At 36.6% G+C, this 17,838-nt stretch overlaps 1 protein-coding gene and 1 pseudogene across 2 annotated transcripts; one reads left to right on the top strand and one right to left on the bottom strand.

The window, feature by feature from the left end:
- The first annotated feature begins 2,820 nt into the window (after positions 1-2,820).
- Positions 2,821-4,215, top strand: LOC110225200 (annotated as a pseudogene).
- A 7,020-nt stretch (positions 4,216-11,235) lies between these two features.
- LOC9326521 (kinesin-like protein KIN-7C, mitochondrial) lies at positions 11,236-17,659 on the bottom strand. Of its 2 annotated transcripts, none has more exons than XM_021011228.1 (23): positions 17,176-17,659; positions 16,989-17,086; positions 16,801-16,890; positions 16,608-16,660; positions 16,371-16,436; positions 16,235-16,288; positions 15,815-15,874; positions 15,613-15,691; positions 15,256-15,323; positions 15,066-15,128; positions 14,841-14,945; positions 14,659-14,763; positions 14,355-14,462; positions 14,156-14,272; positions 13,733-13,897; positions 13,438-13,608; positions 13,085-13,282; positions 12,772-12,912; positions 12,563-12,688; positions 12,391-12,441; positions 12,234-12,281; positions 11,887-12,138; positions 11,236-11,789 (listed from the first exon to the last, which is right to left on the bottom strand). In XM_021011228.1, exons 1-23 carry the CDS (start codon positions 17,430-17,432, stop codon positions 11,592-11,594), a joined length of 2,673 nt encoding a protein of 890 aa, XP_020866887.1. In that variant the 5' UTR covers positions 17,433-17,659; the 3' UTR covers positions 11,236-11,591. The 2 variants fall into 2 exon arrangements, with proteins under 2 accessions (XP_020866887.1, XP_020866888.1); XM_021011229.1 differs by having other exon boundaries at positions 16,989-17,042; positions 17,176-17,265.
- Positions 17,660-17,838: the final 179 nt, after the last annotated feature.

Below are 17,838 nucleotides of genomic sequence, written 5' to 3'. Positions count from 1 at the left end.
TGCAGGAAACATGAACATGTTACGAAGCTGAGACCTGTATTAAGGCTATAAGAAAAAGCTGAGACATGCCACTAGGAAAGTGTGCCCCTCACGTGCTGCCAAATCCGGTTCGCATGCACCTTCTCGTCCCAAGTTTGGAAATCAAAACTGATTTAATAATTCAAATTCTTCAAAATAGTTTTTGTGAAGCTTACTGAAATTCAAATCTACCTATATCTGCCATCAGAAAAATTTCATATACTGGATCTACATTGTAGTTAAGAATTACCATAATTGTACCCTTGTTATATTGCACGGCTCAAAAATGTTATGGCCCCTATGACACAAATTTCTTTTTTTTGGTCTATTGGGACCTTTGTTTTCTCGAATATTATTATGTTTCAAATTTTGAATTTTTGTACTTTTTATTATTAAAATAAACTTCGAGATCACTCTTTTGGTATGTGATTTTTATTTTGATTTGGTTATGTAATATATATAAACCCACCAACACAGACATGCACATACACTAGTTTCTCTAATTTAAAATACTTAATATAAATACTTTGGTCATAAACTGTAGTTCAATCTTGTCGAGTTTGATATATTTTAGTTGAAATTCTAGGTGTTTTTTCTCTAAAAATTGTTATTTGATTTTACATTATTAATATAGTATTGTTTCAAATTACATTTCACATAAACACGTTTAGTCACATTAATTTTAACTAGCTTAATTGACTCTTAAAAACCGAACCTAGCGAATTGGCCACCGATAAATGTGGCATGCAAAGATCGACATAATAATCAACATCTAAGCAAAAAGAGGGGCGAAGAAAAGCAACAGTAGGTTATCAGAAAAAGGCAAAAAAAGAATGCAACCATAGAGTTAGGTTTAAAAATTATTGCTCTATCTAAATACCATATCTTTGTATTTGCATGTAACCCCCTACTCCTCTCATCATGATCAAGTATGTATACAACCATTACTATATAGTTTTGAACGTAAATATATGTAAGAAAATTCTCTGATCTTTGTTTGATTTAAAAAGTAACATGATTTTTATTGAGTAAAACATGGTGATTAAAAACAATAGCATCTCAAGAGTTTCAAATAGAAACGGTAAAATATGGTGATAACTGATAATTAACGAATGATAACATACATCTTGTGGAAAGAAATGATTAGACGAATTAAACTATCTTTCATTTGTATTTTTTTTGTTTATGTGTTACACCAATAGTTTTATAGTATAAACATATATTTTCTTAACGTCTTGTATCGGATTAGAAATTGTTTACATTGTCATTAAACAAATCATGTAGTATATAGATTTTAATTTCACCTTTAGATATTTAAAATATACTCCCTCCGTTTCATATTAAGTGTCGTTTTAGCCTTTGAATTTTGTTTTAAAATAAGTGTCGTTTTGTGTTTTCAATGCAGATGTGTTTTGTAAAATTTTCAGTTTTGTCCCTACTAATTTAATGTATTGACCAATAAAAAAATAAAAAAATATATAGATGATGGGTAAGACCATCCGCAGTGGTGTAAGTGTGAGGGAGGGCTGTAAGATTTTTTTTATTATTATAATTTAAAGTGAGAGAGAAAAGAGAGAGAAAGAAAGAGAGAGATAGAGTGGCTTACACCCGAGTGTAAACTTACACCCGGGTATGAAGGGAGAGACAACTTTTACATTATTTATGTATTTTAAAATAGATACACCTCACGCAAGGATACACCACTACGGATGCCCTAAAACATAAAATTTAATTGTTTTCTTAATATGTGTGCAAAAACCTTAAACGACACTTATTATGAAACAGAGAGAGTATCTAGTTCGAATTATTGTAAATTGTTGTTTTTATCTCTTTTACCTACATATAGTATTTTTATTGTGTACTTGAAGTAGGAAACTTAAGAGTCATATTATATTATCTTTAATTACCCACCAAAATGCAAAAAAAAATATCATCTATCATTATCATATTTTTGAAAGCTCACATAAGAAAGGGAAAAAACCCGAAAAAACCGCCATCTATTTTTTTTTTGGCCGTTTAATACGCGTGTTATTAAAGTTGGAATAAAAATGCATGGTTTAATTTCAATTGCCTTTTAAAATCGCCGTGTTTTAAAACTTGGTATAATCATACACCCGCGTTAACAGTCGTTAACTCTACTAACGGAATGACTAACCGCGGTTAATACTTAACCCATGGTGTTAACGTGTATATATATACAATCTCTTTTTAAAATTTAACGAATATATCGTCTTAGTCAAGTGGCTAAACGTTTTCCGACTACCCTAGTGGACCTGGGTTCGATGCCTACCTTCTTCTCTTTTTGATAATTATACTTTTGGGTAAAATCCCTCTGTAAACTCTCCCAAATCCACCAGATCCGAGAAGATCCTTCTCCTTAAAACCTTTGGTCGCATGATAAAGCTCCTTGAATCTAAATCGATTCTTCCCAAACTCTGTTTCCCAATCATCAAGCTCTTCCTCGTACTTCTTCTTCCTCCTCACGATATAGAAAGCGAGGAAGATAATAGAGAAGATCAGAGATAGTGAAATCAAAGGCATACCGATTTTGTAGAATTCAGAGATTCGTCTCGGCTCGAATCGAGGAAGCTTCGGGAGTTTCGATAACAAAAGCATCGGAGCTTCTCCGTTTAACCGGAAACTCCATCCGACTACGAAATGCTCCGAGAGAACTGAACCAGTAGCAGATGAGAAACCTACATACATATCTTCCAGAAGAATCGAAGAAAGATCTCTCACATACGAAACTAGAGGTTTTCTAGGTTTATCGGAATCAAACGGAGCCATGGTGACATCGATTCGATGACTCCGATTATCGTAATCGATCCAAACCTGAATCCGTTTGCGACTAAAAATTAAAAACATATGAAAAGAGAAGAAGGTAGGCATCGAACCCAGGTCCACTAGGGTAGTCGGAAAACGTTTAGCCACTTGACTAAGACGATATATTCGTTAAGTTTTAAAAAGAGATTGTATATATATACACGTTAACACCATGGGTTAAGTATTAACCGCGGTTAGTCATTCCGTTAGTAGAGTTAACGACTGTTAACGCGGGTGTATGATTATACCAAGTTTTAAAACACGGCAATTTTAAAAGGCAATTGAAATTAAACCATGCATTTTTATTCCAACTTTAATAACACGCGTATTAAACGGCCAAAAAAAAAATAGATGGCGGTTTTTTCGGGTTTTTTCCCCATAAGAAATAACTAGAGAAACGAAATTTTAAGATAAACTGAAAATACAAAAAAGTCGCCTCTCTCTCTTCTCTCTTCATATTTTTCAGAGAGAAAGTCGATTCATGTCCCTTACTCCGCCGTCCGGGATTTTCCGGCAAGGCCGTCCGATTGGTTTCAATCGGCTTTAGCCCAACATCCATCGGCTTCTCATGCGGTGGTTGGTCGGTTTCTTTTCCGACATCTTCCGGCTCTGTTAGCGGAGATGGTCGGCTTTTGCCCGACATCCATCGGCTTCTTATGCGGTGGTTGGTCGGTTTCTTTTTCGGCATCTTCCGGCTCCGTTAGCGGGGATGGTCGGCTTTTGCCCGGCAAATTCGGCTTCCACATGAGATTTTGGCCGGTTTCTGTTTTTATTCCACCGTAAATCAGTTTCAAGCTGATTTCTAAAATTTATTTTTCGTTTTTAGTTTGTTTCATAGTTTTCTTTCAATAAATACTTCAGATTTGAGTTGGTGATGAATCTTTAGGTTTGTGTGACTTAAAATTTTTTAATCTCCAATTCAATCTCTTGAAGTTCTAGAGTTACAGGAATCGTTAAGAGATGGCGTCCTTAGTTGAAGGAACGAAGAATTTTCCGACGCTTATTCGGATTTCCTTATGCTGTTAAGTTCTATTGGAGCTTCGATGGCTTAGCTTCGGTGGTTACTAAAGGAATCACAAATCGATTGTTTTTCGACGATGATTCTCTTACCGGAATCGGTGCTCAACGGCAGAGGTTGTTATCGGAAATCTTCCGCTTACTCGTCTAATACGTGTTGAGGTTACATCCTCTTGATGACACGTGGTTTCAGATTGAGTCAAAATATGATATTTCTTCTTCAAATCGATGTTGTTATTTTGGTGGGCTCTCTGTTGGGCCTCATCTTTTCTGTAATCTTTTAAAGGGCCTTTGTTTTGGCCATGTACTCTTTGGAATGTTTAATATAATATGTTACACTTGTGAAAAAAAAAAAAAGCTCACATCAGAATATTTACCATTTTAAGAATTATATAAACGAATTGAAAGGATATGACTAGCCATTTCATTTTATTTTTATTTTTTTGAACACCATGCCATTTCATTAGAATACTTTACTATTATGTGTGCAAAAACTACTCTTAAATGTTACTAGTACTAGTATTTTTTATAAAATGGAATAAATTTATTCATTTACAAGTAGACAGACCGGTAGAGAATCATGCAATAATTAATGTAAAGTTAATGAGGTAATTAATGAAGTGATGATATCACTTTTGAACCTTAAATTCTTAATGGTTGTTACATAATGTCCAAAGAAATGGTGAGCTGCACCGTACGGAGGTAAGATATTGAAAGGTGGTGGTTGTTTCTTCTAACTCTAAATTTTCTTGTTTACGTTAACTCCCCAATTTTAATACTAACAATTCTTTTTGGTATTCACACTATTTTTGATGACATATTCAATTTTGTACATTCTTTTATACACCACCATTTTACATCTATATATGTATATAAATTCCAAGATACACATCACCACTTTACATCTATATATGTAAAAGAATTTAATAAATCAATCGAGAACATACGAGTCCAAACCAATCGCCTGAACATGATATCAAGTCCCTAAATTGGAAGGATGGGAAATAAGTCTAAAACCAATCGCTTGGGGTCACCATAAGTTTCCAACTTGATGCGTCATCATTTGATGGCGTCTAACTTAGCCCCACCAGACTTTGACTTTCGTTACTTAGGCAAAATTTATTTTTCAGGAGTACCACTTTGTCCAAAAAGATCAAAAAGTACACTGAAAACGACTATTCTGTTTACATAGCAAAATTAATTAAGCTCCCATTGGTGTAGGAACACAATAGTGTCTAGAATTTTTAGATAGTAACCGGATCAACATTCAAAGTTTGGATCATTTATATGGTTTTGTGGTATCTATGCAATATAAGTTTTTGATTTTTCATGTCAAACAATGATCGATTCTCATTCATTACAGTTTATATATCTATCTGATAAGTATAAAGTGAAAATGTATGTTTTGTGGTTAGTAAGAGTTGGATAACCAAATTTTTTTCAATATCGGAAAGTGAATATATAAGTAATTTTGTTCGGAGTTTCATCAAGTGTTAAATAATATACTTATATTTCTGTAGATTTGCATTTTATTTGTTCTTGACGTCAACTAGATACTACAGAAGAAAATAATCCACCAAAGATTCCAATGAGAGCACGAATTGCTTAATAATGAAGATATTTTTGTCAACATTAACTCGTAGAAAAAAAATATGGCAACATTAAGTCATTAACTAAAGCCAAGCACGTCCATATCGCACGTGTCGTTGAAAACCTCCTAAAAAAAACCCTATCGTTGATACATTAGCAAGTACAACGGTTAACCTAATCCGGAAATATAATTTTTCGAAAGTACCCATAAGAGTGGAATCTTGAGTCTTGAATCTTGAATGATCAACAATTAACACCAAACCCCAATTTATTTTTGAAAAGAAAAAGTATATTAGACGTCCTCCTGATTCAAAACCTCACGAAAACTGCCGCGTTTCGTGATATTGTTATTGGAGGATATTATCTACTTATGTAATTAATTAGTCGGTTTACTTGGTTTAGTCAGGTTTAGCTGGTTTAGTTTACTTGTATATATACATTCAATTGTACAGCTTTATTGACTAATTGAATGAGAAAAATCTTTCTAAATCTGTAACAAACTTTATCTCTCGATTCATCATTCTCTCTCTTTGCTAACATGGTATCAGAGCCATCACAACTCTAATCTTCTTCGTTTTCGATCTGTTTTTGCCTTTTCTCGAGCTATTTTTTTGCGTTTTTGAGCTCCATTTGAGTATCAATGGTGAAAGCGGCTCGCGTCTCTCTCAAAACAGCTCGATCGAAGTCTACGGCGAGCTCAGATGTTCGTCGATCTACTCGATCTACTTCCGATGGTATCACTTCTCCTCTGATCACTCATCCAGCAACTGATTCTCAAGTTTCTGGACTATCGCGAGGTGTTCCATCATCAGAACTCTCAGATCTTTCACAGTCACCATTTTTCATGCACAGTGCAGACCATCGAGGTTTGAACATCATTTCTCTTCGTCTCGATGATACAAACTATGATGATTGGAGCTATGCGATGCTAAGAATAAAATTGGTTTTATTGATGGATCTTTGCCTAGACCTTTAACTACGGATCCGATGTTCCGATCTTGGTCTAGATGCAATTCTATGGTAAAATCTTGGTTGTTGAATGTTGTTTCTCCTCAGATCTACCGTAGCATCTTACGTATGGATGATGCTGTGGATATATGGCGTGATCTCTGTGGTAGATTTCATCTAACTAATCTTCCACGCACGTATAACCTCACTCAGGAGATTCAGGATCTTCGTCAAGGTTCAATGACCTTATCTGAGTACTATACTCGTTTGAAAACACTTTGGAATCATTTGGAAGGTTTAGAGGAACCAGATGAACCATGTGTATGTAGCAAAGCTACTCGTCTGCAAATGAAGGCAGAGAAAGCTAAAACAGTCAAGTTTTTGGCTGGTATCAATGATTCTTATGCTATTGTTCGACGTCAAATCATAGCAAAGAAAGTTTTACCTAGCTTGGTTGAAGTTTATAATATTTTGGATCAAGATGATAGCCAGAAGGTGTTTTCTACTGCTCCTCCTCCTACAGCTTTTCAGGTCTCTCAGGTGGTTCCTACTCAAGTGGATTCACAGTATCCTACTGTCATGTATGTTCAAAATGGTCCTAACAAAGGAAGACCAATTTGTTCATACTGCAACAGAGTAGGACACATTGCTGAAAGGTGTTACAGGAAGCATGGTTTTCCTCCTGGTTTCACACCAAAAGGGAAGTTTGCTGACAAAGCTAAGAAACCTTCTCTGATAGCTGCTCAGGTTGCTCTCTCTCCTTCTCCTGCTCAGCCCCCAGTGAACATTGCAGGCATTCCGAGTAATCTTTCTCAAGATCAGTTACAGAATATTATTGCTCACTTCTCTTCTCAGTTGTCTACCAGTGTTGCAACTACTCCTGCAACAAGTACTTCTCAGACAGCTCTTGATCATTCTGGTATCTCTTTCTCTACCTCAACATATTATTTTGTTGGTATATTGGCAGTTTCCCAACATACACTGTCAAATAACACATGGGTGATTGATTCTGGTGCAACTCACCATGTGTGCCATGACAGAAATCATTTTAGTTCTATGGATACTACTGTGGTGAATTTTGTGAACTTGCCTACTGGTCCAAAAGTGAAAATCAGTGGTGTTGGTTTGGTCAGGCTTAATAAAGACATTCTTCTCCAGAATGTTCTTTTTATACCTGAATTCCGTTTGAATCTCCTCAGCATCAGTTCCTTGATATCTGATATTGGTTCTTTATGTGCTTGATACAGAGTCTCCATCAGTTTCAGTGAATGCAGTGGTGGACATAGGTATGTGGCACAAGAGAATGGGTCATCCATCTTTTTCAAGACTGGATGTTATTTCAGACACTTTAGGGACAACTCGTCATAAGAATAAGAAGCTAGCTTTTTGTCATATATGTCATTTAGCTAAGCAGAAGAAGTTGTCATTTCTTTCAGAGAATAACATTTGTAATTCAACCTTTGAGTTATTACACATAGACATTTGGGGACCATTTTCAGTGGAAACAGTTGAAGGTTTTAAGTATTTCTTGACCATAGTTGATGATCACTCCAGAGCGACTTGGATATATTTGCTTAAGAATAAAAGTGATGTTCTTACAGTCTTCCCTGCTTTCATCACACGAGTTGAGAATCAATATAACACAAGAGTCAAAGCAGTTCGCTCTGACAATGCAAAAGAGCTTCAGTTTACTCAGTTTTATCAAGATCATGGCATAGTCTCTTATCACTCATGTCCAGAGACACCAGAACAAAATTCTGTGGTTGAACGCAAGCACCAACATATATTGAATGTTGCAAGGGCTTTATTCTTTGAGTCCAAGGTCCATATGTCTCATTGGGGTGATTGCGTCTTAACAGCTGTCTTCCTTATCAACCGGACTCCTTCTCAGGTTTTGTCAAATAAAACTCCTTATGAAGTTCTCACAGGTAAAATCCCTGATTATTCTCGCATACGGACTTTTGGTTGTTTATGCTATGCATCTACATCTTTACAGCAAAGACATAAGTTTCAGCCTAGGTCTCGTGCTTGTGTGTTTTTGGGATACCCTTCCGGTTATAAGGGTTACAAGGTTATGGATTTGGAGACTAACAGAGTCTATATATCTCGTCATGTGGAGTTTCATGAAGACCCTTTTCCATTGTCTGGTCTACATACTGAAGCTGTGGCCATTGGTACACCAATGAATTCTTTGCCTTCAGGTACTCCCATTATTCCTTCTCTTTCATCACCTCAAATTTCTCCATCAACACAAATTTCTAATCACAGAGTCAGGAAACCACCTGCCCACTTAAATAATTTTCATTGTTATTCTTTTGACAATGATGTCACTCATCATCTCATTTCCTCCTTTCTTTCATACTCAAAACTCTCTCCATCTTACATGTTATACATAAATAACATTACTCAAATTCCAATCCCTCAATCATATTCTGAGGCAAAGAATTCAAAAGAATGGTGTGGAGCTATTGATAAAGAAATAGGGGCAATGGAAAGCACAAATACTTGGGAGATCACCACTTCGCCACCAGGAAAGAAAGTTGTGGGTTGCAAGTGGGTTTTCACTCTGAAGTTTTATGCAGATGGTACTCTAGAGCGTTATAAAGCCAGAATTGTTGCTAAGGGCTACACTCAGAAGGAAGGCTTAGATTACAAAGAGACTTTTTCACCTGTCGCAAAGATGGCCACTGTGAAAATGTTACTCAAGCTATCAGCTTCCAAGAAGTGATTTCTTAACCAACTTGATATTTCTAATGCTTTTCTAAATGGAGATTTGGAGGAGGATATTTACATGAGATTACCAGAAGGATATGCTGACATTAAGGGGGCCTCTCTGCCTAAGAATGTTGTTTGTAGATTGAAGAAGTCTATCTATGGTTTAAAACAAGCATCGAGGCAATGGTTTTTAAAATTCTCAGCTTCTCTTATTCATCTGGGGTTCATTAAGTGTCATGGTGATCATACATTGTTTGTCCGCAGTCATGGTAATGAATTCATTGCAGTATTGGTCTATGTTGACGATATTGTTATTGCTAGTACTTCAGAAGAAGGAGCTACTCAGTTAACAGAGGCACTGAAACAGAGTTTTAAGTTGCGGAAACTTGGTCCTCTCAAGTATTTTCTAGGCTTGGAGATAGCCCGCAATTCCTCTGGTATATCCATTTGTCAGAGAAAATATGCTCTGGAGCTTCTCACTTCTTCAGGCATGCTTGGTTGTAAACCATCTTCAGTCCCAATGGTTCCAAATCAGAAATTGCTCAAGACTGATGGTGAGTTATTGGAGGATAAAGAGATGTATCGCAGTCTTGTGGGGAGATTAATGTATCTCACCATTACTCGTCCTGATATCACATTTGCTGTAAACAAGTTGTGCCAGTTCTCTTCCGCACCTCGCATATCTCATCTTACAGCTGTGTACAAAGTACTGCAGTACATCAAAGGAACTATTGGTCAAGGCCTTTTCTACTCTGCGGATCCTGATCTCACTCTCATAGGTTTTGCAGACTCTGATTGGGCTTCTTGTCAAGATAGTAGACGCTCAACTACAGGATTTGCAATGTTCTTGGGCTCCTCTCTCATTTCTTGGCGTTCTAAGAAACAAGACACTGTCTCTCGTTCTTCTGCTGAAGCAGAGTATCGCGCTCTAGCTCTTGCTTCTTGTGAGATCTCTTGGCTTGCTATTCTTCTCTCTGATTTGCGCATTGGTACTCCTTCTATTCCAGTTCTCTTTTCAAATAGCACTGCTGCCATCTATATAGCTACCAATCCAGTTTTCCACGAACGTACCAAACACATTGAGATTGATTGCCACACCGTCCGGGAAAAACTGGATAAAGGTTTCCTCAAAATGCTTCATGTGAAAACAGAAGATCATGTAGCAGATATACTGACTAAACCTTTATTCCCTCAACAGTGTGCTCACTTACAGTCCAAGATGAGTCTCTGTAACATCTTCGTCTCCTCTTGAGGGGGCCTATTGGAGGGTATTATCTACTTGTGTAATTAATTAGTCGGTTTACTTGGTTTAGTCAGGTTTAGCTGGTTTAGTTTACTTGTATATATACACTCAATTGTACAGCTTTATTGACTAATTGAATGAGAAGAATCTTTCTAAGTCTGTAACAAACTTTCTCTCTCGATTCATCATTCTCTCTCTTCGCTAACAATTGTGACTTTGAGAAATACTATAAAATAGGTAAGACAGTCTTAAAATAAGATAATACTACTATCTTCATTCATTAATGTATTGAGTTTCTTATTTTCAGTGCATCATCCAGCTACTATGATAGCCAAATCTGGTTTCAGTTTTAGCATAAACTAAACAAAAAGACATAATATTATATGTAACGATTAGGTGAATACGAGTAACGACCAATTTCAAGTTGGAGAAAAAACCGCAAGAAGAACAAAGATTAGATGATGATGTGAAAATTTATGAGTTTTTATTCTATAAATTAATTGGTGAAGTAAGAAAACAATAGTGGTTGTGGAGAAAAGAAAAGAAAAAGCTTGGGGGTGTTGTAACTTGTGAGTGTACTTTAGTATTTCTGGATTTATGGAATATCAACCTATTTCTAGTCCCTATATCTCCTTTTTTCACAAACAACATCATGCTTTCATCTCCATTATCATCATTCCAATGCTTTGCCTTTTCTTATAAAGCTTTTTTCCTTGCAAACTTTTTTTATGTTCAATTTATATATCTTCATCACATATTCCAAAAATCTAATGAGATTTTGACCAAAAAACTTCAAACTACGATAGAGAATATGTAGGACATCTTCGTCTTAATTTGGTTATGCCAATTTCAAATATCAAATCAGATATAGCTAAACAAAGTTAAGCTGAAAAACTAACTATGGAACTTGTTGCAACATCATCGATTCAACCTAAGACGAACATACAAAAATAGTGGTCACTGCAAACAAGAAAACAAATTTGTGAGAATATTCAATTATTTACATCATGTGTTTGTCATCAGACGTTAGAATCAAAATACTATCGAAGCAATACAAACCAGTTTTTCTGGATTGCCTTTGGGAGCATCATGATCTCTTGATCCCTTTGATGGATCAACATCAACACCTTCCAAGTAGTCTGAGATTTGCATTATAGGTCAATCATGATGATTTACTTTGCAGCATTTATCTTGAATCTGGAGTCTCCGAGCAACAACAGAGAGACCTGAAACTTTTTCACCTGCTGAGTTTTGCGTTTTCATTGCAGAGTCTGGTAACTTCTTCAGCCAAATTCTGGAGTTCTACTGCTGCTGCAGACGCCAATTCTTTAGCATAAGAAGCTTCTTCGGTGAGTTTCTTGTTAAGTTTTCCAAGCTCATCTTTTTCCTCAATCAATCTCATCTTATCCTTCTTCAGATTCTCTATTTCCAATGCCTAATGATGTAATATAGACCCACAAAAATGTTTTTACCACGATGACTTGGTGTGTCAGGTAGATGAATGAAGGAGCAAATTTGTATGGGGAAGATACCTGAGAGTTGAGAGCTGTTTCGTTGTTGATCTCTTTAGTCTCTTCCTGAGCAAATACTCTATTTAAACTCATCACGCTGGTCGGTGTTCCTGCTCCAGAGTATATTTCTGACTCCTCACAATTTCTGTTGTGAGTATTCTTCCCTGATGACTCATCTCCTGCGATTTGCTGTGTTGATTGTCTCTCGGCTAACGAATCTAGTTGTTGTCTTAGTAGAATGATTGTCTCTTGCATCTCAGCGTTTTCTGATTTCTGCATAAATTAGGGTAATAATGAACTTTAAACTGATAATTCTCAACCTTTCGGACTTTGAAAATACAGAACCATTATATGGAGTTTTAACTTACAGTCATCTGCAACTGCTCCTGAAGTATCCTATTGTCTGCAGACTTGATCTTGAAAAGGGTATTCATAGCAAAATACATTGTCACTGAGTCAGTGAATCTGATTTATACCAATACCGAGTGAGAAGTAATGAGAGCAAAGAGAAAGAAGGATGAGTACCTCATGTTCAAAGATTTTCTCGTTTAGTTGCATTGTGAGCTTTGACAGAACCTATATCAAGCAAACATGAGAATATTATCCAAGAAGTGTATTGAATTGGATTCATATAATCAGATAGATGAAACTGTTTCTACTTCTAAACTCTTGTTTTGTTCTTCATCTGTTATTTTACCTGGGACATTCCAAGAGAATCTGCGGCATAGGGAGTCATTCCGAAAATCTCAATAATTCGTTGCTCGAGAACACGTATTTGATCCTTAATTTCGCTGATTTCATCTTCTAATTTCTGTATTTGATCCTACAGTCGCCCCAGTTTAAACATGAAAGAAGCACTAGCTAAGAATTTTGGCATTGTTAAAGACGAGCAGACGAAAAGCTCACTCTGATATGGAAATCCTCAGGGTTGCAAGCGGCTTGTTCGGAAAGCCGATTTAATGAACTGGTACGCAATGCTACTTCTCCAAGAAGTATTTTTGTCTGCTCATGAAGAAGATCCATTTGATCCGCAATAGTAGTTCCAATCTGTCGTATGTCATTTTTGATGGTTATGTGTCAGTTAAAAGGTACACAATGACCACTTAAAAACTTAGGAAAAGCCAGGCACAAGATAAGGTGTTCAACGAATAACGATCACTACTTTCTCAAAGTGTAAACATGGAAGCAACAAGAAAATTGTGGAACAATATTCTCTCACCGGATAAGGGTCTCCTGGTCCAACAGTAGTACTGAATAAGTCTCCAGCAACAGTTTTTTCTGTAAAAGACTTGATAGCTGCTGCATTTTCTCTTCTGGTTGTTTTTGTTTGTGCACACTTAGAAGAAGATGAAGGAGATCCACTTGCTTGGCTCTGGTTACCATCAGTCGGTAATGTCCCGGCCACACCATCAGATTTCTGCAGCGTATACATTATGGGTCAAGTATATGGCCGAAACAGTCCAATCACTATTTATGATTTTAGATTGTGTCATTCTTTATATCAGTCCACAATGACTAACTCCACGTATAAATTTTGATACAACAGAGGGATCAAGGAAGATTAGAACCTACTTTCAGTTTTAGCCAGCCAAGCATTCCACGAGTCTTGTTCCTCTTCCTGTCCTTTGTCATCTCGTCCAGACTACTATTTCCATCTCTCGGCTCCTTCAAATGTTCAGAAACTGTGCTTACAGCACCATCATCAGCCATGTTCTCCCGTCTTCTATCGGGCAAGTATGCTAGCTGTAGGAACCATAATGTAAAGTTAAACATCAATATCACATGGTGTAAAGGCTGAAAACAGAAATACTATTGTTCCACAAAAATGGAATGATATCTTCAAACAACATTAATTTAACATACATACCTCATCCTCTCCAAAAGCTTGCCTCCATATATGGTCAGGTTTTACAGAAGCAGCTTGGAGTGAACTTTTTGTTGAAACCAAGATTAATTTTGTCAATCGCTGAATTCTTCCCATCAGAGCTGCTTTGGCTTCTTCATCCTCCTCCAACCTTGACTGAAGTTTAACCTGACATGATTTCAGCTTCTAAAATGAGAGAGAGCACAATGAAAGCAAGGGTGAAGTTACATGACTGCAGTTATTCCTGGGGAATGCATTTTTTAAATTCACAGATATGACCAACAGACTCTAAAGGGCAAAATTTGATTAAAGATTCATCACTTCAAATGTTTACATTAGCTAGTAATAGGCATAGCTAAAGAAATTTTCATTCCGAGTTTTATAATATATGGGCCGCAACCACAAGAACTATCTGCATACACCAACCTGAAGTTTTCGATCAGCCAAATCTTCTTGGTTTCCGCGCCTCAATTGTGTAAGTTCCTCTTGCAAACACGATATTTCTTTCTGATACTTTTTTATAAGGGACTTTTCATCCATAATCTATATAAAAAAGTTAGAAATGTCAAGAAGACAGCTGTAATGAATTTAAGGAACTTCAGACACACATATACCATAAATGCACCTTATTTCGTGAAGCTTTGATTTCAACATGCTTGCACCTCTGAGCGAATTTTAGTGTGTTGTGCGTTTCTTCACTTGTGCTGGATGCAGGTGTGATAGTGCAGATAAGCTGTAATAAATACCAGAGGGGTTACGAAAGCCAATATTGAGACACAGCAGTCTCTAACTTACAAGAAGAGCTATGTCATCAAATGAAAGTTCATAAACCAAAAAAACACCTAGCCTTCAGAAACTTCAAAAACAAATCATTATTGACAGGCCCGTCGAAAGATTGAGATAATTAGGGAAAAGCATAGAGAACTTACTGATACACGTCCATGACCACTTAGTGTTGACTGCAAGAGACGCGTAAGTTTAGAATCCCTGTAGGGTATATGAGCTGCCTTGGTGTCTGTTAGTTTAGATATAACCTATAGATGGAGATTAGAAGTTTACACACGCTTAAATTGAGAAGAGTAAATGTTATACTGAAAAAGAACTTCCTTACAGTGCCTAAAGTGAGTAAACTTTTATTGATGGAAGATCCCTCTTTTCTCCGCTGTCCAGTTATTTCAGTTTTAGAACTTTCAGATCCAGCAAGATCAATAAGGTGCTGCATCGAACCAAGAATCAGAATGTTAGCTACGGACAAGCACCTGAATACACTTCTCAGCAGTGAAGTGCGATATGGCTTCATATACAAAAGCAAAATCAGCATGAGTCTAGTAATTACCAATTGTGAGAGAGTAACATCTTCGCCGTCATCTCCTTTTCCATGTGGACTGCTTTCTATAGTCTGAAACACACTGTAAACTCTAAGGGATAGATCTAAAAATAGTGGCCAGCTGTACACTAAGGATCTAAGGCATATGTGTAGTTGAGATGGAGAAAAGAAAGATACACTACTAAGTAAGAGGACTCACCAAGGTGAACATTGTGTGGCTCCGACTGCTAAAAAGATTGACATTATTTGAACCAACATGCCTGTGTTCTGCAATAACTCCAACAAAGACAAAGTGAAATCGCAGAACCACACATCATAAATAAGAGAGGCAGAGCCTTATGAAGAGAAGAAAAAGTTGTAACCAATTGATACCGAATGATAATACTATAAAGTCAACAAAATCACTAGTTAAAAGAATATGACCTATGACCTTAAAACACATGATTTGTAGGTATTTTTTAATGAAGAAACTGTGCTTTTGGGACATAATAATGAAACTATGTTAACTGAAAGATGAGCTGATCTGAATGTGAACAGGTATTTAATTCAGGGATACCTTCTCCAGATGCTATTAGGGATAGAGCATGGGCAGGGGATAAGACAACCTCATCTTTTATACCTTCAACATATGTTCCCTATCAACATAAACACACACACACACTAATAATACTGAAACTTACGATGCAAATGAAATGCATATGCCCCACAATAAACAATAAGATTTAATGGGGTTTTCTGCTACATAATCCACCAGTTACCTGAGAATCCTCTCGTATTCTTAGATTCTGCCCTGTTGGATCTAGTAAGTCATTGATGACCTGTAAGAATAATTCAAAAGACCCTCAAATCATGCACCAGGTGGTTGTACTAGAAATCAATGGGAAACTGAAAATCTAGTTCTGCTTCAGAACAAACAGCCAATTGGTCTCTTCGCAGTTCATGAGTTAACAGTTACATGTATAATTGAAATGGAATTCCTTCCTGCAATTAATTACTTGAGCATACTCACTGTCGTAGGTTGGACAGAGAAGCGCATTTTAGGGCAAAATTCTATAGCATTCTTCTAAGCTTCTAGGCAATATCAAATCAATGGTGCAACAGGATACCATGTCCATGGAAACTTAAAACAGTTTAAACTACAAGCAGGTCATGCAAATAAACACCAAGTGAGAACTTACCTCATTGTATATCTCTAGATACGAAACACGAAGAAGAAATTCCCGTTCTGGTGTCTAAATAGCTGAAACATAATTAGCTAAAGAATAGAGTAAAAAAATCCTTTGAAGAAAACAGAACTAAAGAGTAACCTATCACCTCCTGAATAATGCTAAATACATCCTTTACCGCCAACGGAATTATCCCAGGTGACCTTTGCTCCCCCTAATTGCAAAATATATCATTAGTCAAGGTCTATAAGGCATACCATAAAAGTGGATGTGCACAAGAGAAACACTTTCTTGGATATCATTTGAACTTGTCATATGCTTATATAACAACTTACTTTGACCCCTAATAAGAGACATAAATATATTTTTCAGCCTAGTAACTTACATGCATTGTATGAGTCTTCCCACTGCTAGTAACTCCATAAGCAAACACAGTACCTACACATGGGCAAGGAAAGGATGCATATTTCAAGCTAGGGAATTTAAAAAGCACCTAACATGAAGCCCTACCAACATCAAACGCATAAGAAACAATTCTCTTTTGGAGCCGTTAGAGAAGAAGAACTAAGATAAGATACCATTAATCCCTGACATTGCCCCACTAACAACTTGTTGAGCAGCAATATCATAAACACGCCGAGTAGTGGTTGGTGGACCAAATACCCTATCTGCAAGATACACTTAATCAATTCGACAACAAAGTCCAAACAATTCCTCTTAAACAGTTGAACAATCTTATGAATAAGAATTGTATTTTGTCACTAACCAAATCCATAACAAAGAGCTGGATTGTACTCATTCCTAATAGTATAGTCTCCATCTGCATACCAGGCAATCTCATCTCCATTATTGACCTCTCGTGGACTAATTTCAAATATACCAAAAATATGTCAATAACCACAACTGAAGTAAAAAAAACAAAAACCAAAAATCGAATCCCAAATTAACCTAACCTGAGAGGACGAAACCGAATCGTGACTGTAATATTCTCCTTCAGTTTCGTGGAAGCAACAACCGTACCAGAGGCGGCGGCGGAGGAAGTAGACGGACTAGGACTAGAACGTAATAATGGACTAGAAGAAGTAGCCGGAGAGGCAGAAAAGTGAGAGGAAGAAGGAGTTTCGGGACGTTTCATCGGAATAGTCGCCGGCGATCTACGAGGACGAGCCGGCGAGATCGTGGATGATCTCTGTGACCTAGTAGCAGACATTGTTGAAGGTACTAGTGAAAGAGGAATGGTTCCAAGAGACAGTTACTGTGAGAGGGAGAGAGGGAAGAAGCTCGTTCGCCGAAATCAATGGAGGTCACGTCATTCATGTATCGATTTTTTTGTTCCCACTCCCTCCAAAAAAAAAACCATAATTAGTCTGACGAAAATAGCCTCAGATATTAAAGTACTGCTACCTAATTGGTTACAAAACAATTCTATATATGAATTTGTTTATTTTTACTCTCTGCGCTACATATTAGATTATCACATGGACAAAAAATGTAAATTATTTGATGAACTGACAGAAAGAATTAAATAATTTTGCTGAGCTGCCAAAAATAATATTTTTTTGAAAACAAACTGTTGGCTCTACGAATTTTTTATTTTTTTTTGGTGATGTTTATCT

Source organism: Arabidopsis lyrata (assembly GCF_000004255.2).
Source record: "Arabidopsis lyrata subsp. lyrata unplaced genomic scaffold ARALYscaffold_1, whole genome shotgun sequence".
Classification (NCBI taxonomy): domain Eukaryota; kingdom Viridiplantae; phylum Streptophyta; class Magnoliopsida; order Brassicales; family Brassicaceae; genus Arabidopsis; species Arabidopsis lyrata.
Note: the sequence above shows the minus strand (reverse complement) of the source record. Positions and strands in the feature narration are given on the sequence as shown.

What these genes read in the sequence shown, in the direction of transcription:
- LOC9326521 (XM_021011228.1), bottom strand. Translation starts at nt 17,432, where the DNA reads ATGTCTGCTACTAGGTCACAGAGATCATCCACGATCTCGCCGGCTCGT. An exon ending in GAATACGAGAGGATTCTCAG is followed by an intron (nt 15,692 to 15,814) that starts GTAACTGGTGGA and finishes TTATGTTGATAG; the next exon opens with GGAACATATGTTGAAGGTAT. An exon ending in AAACAGCTCTCAACTCTCAG is followed by an intron (nt 11,790 to 11,886) that starts GTATCTTCCCCA and finishes TTACATCATTAG; the next exon opens with GCATTGGAAATAGAGAATCT.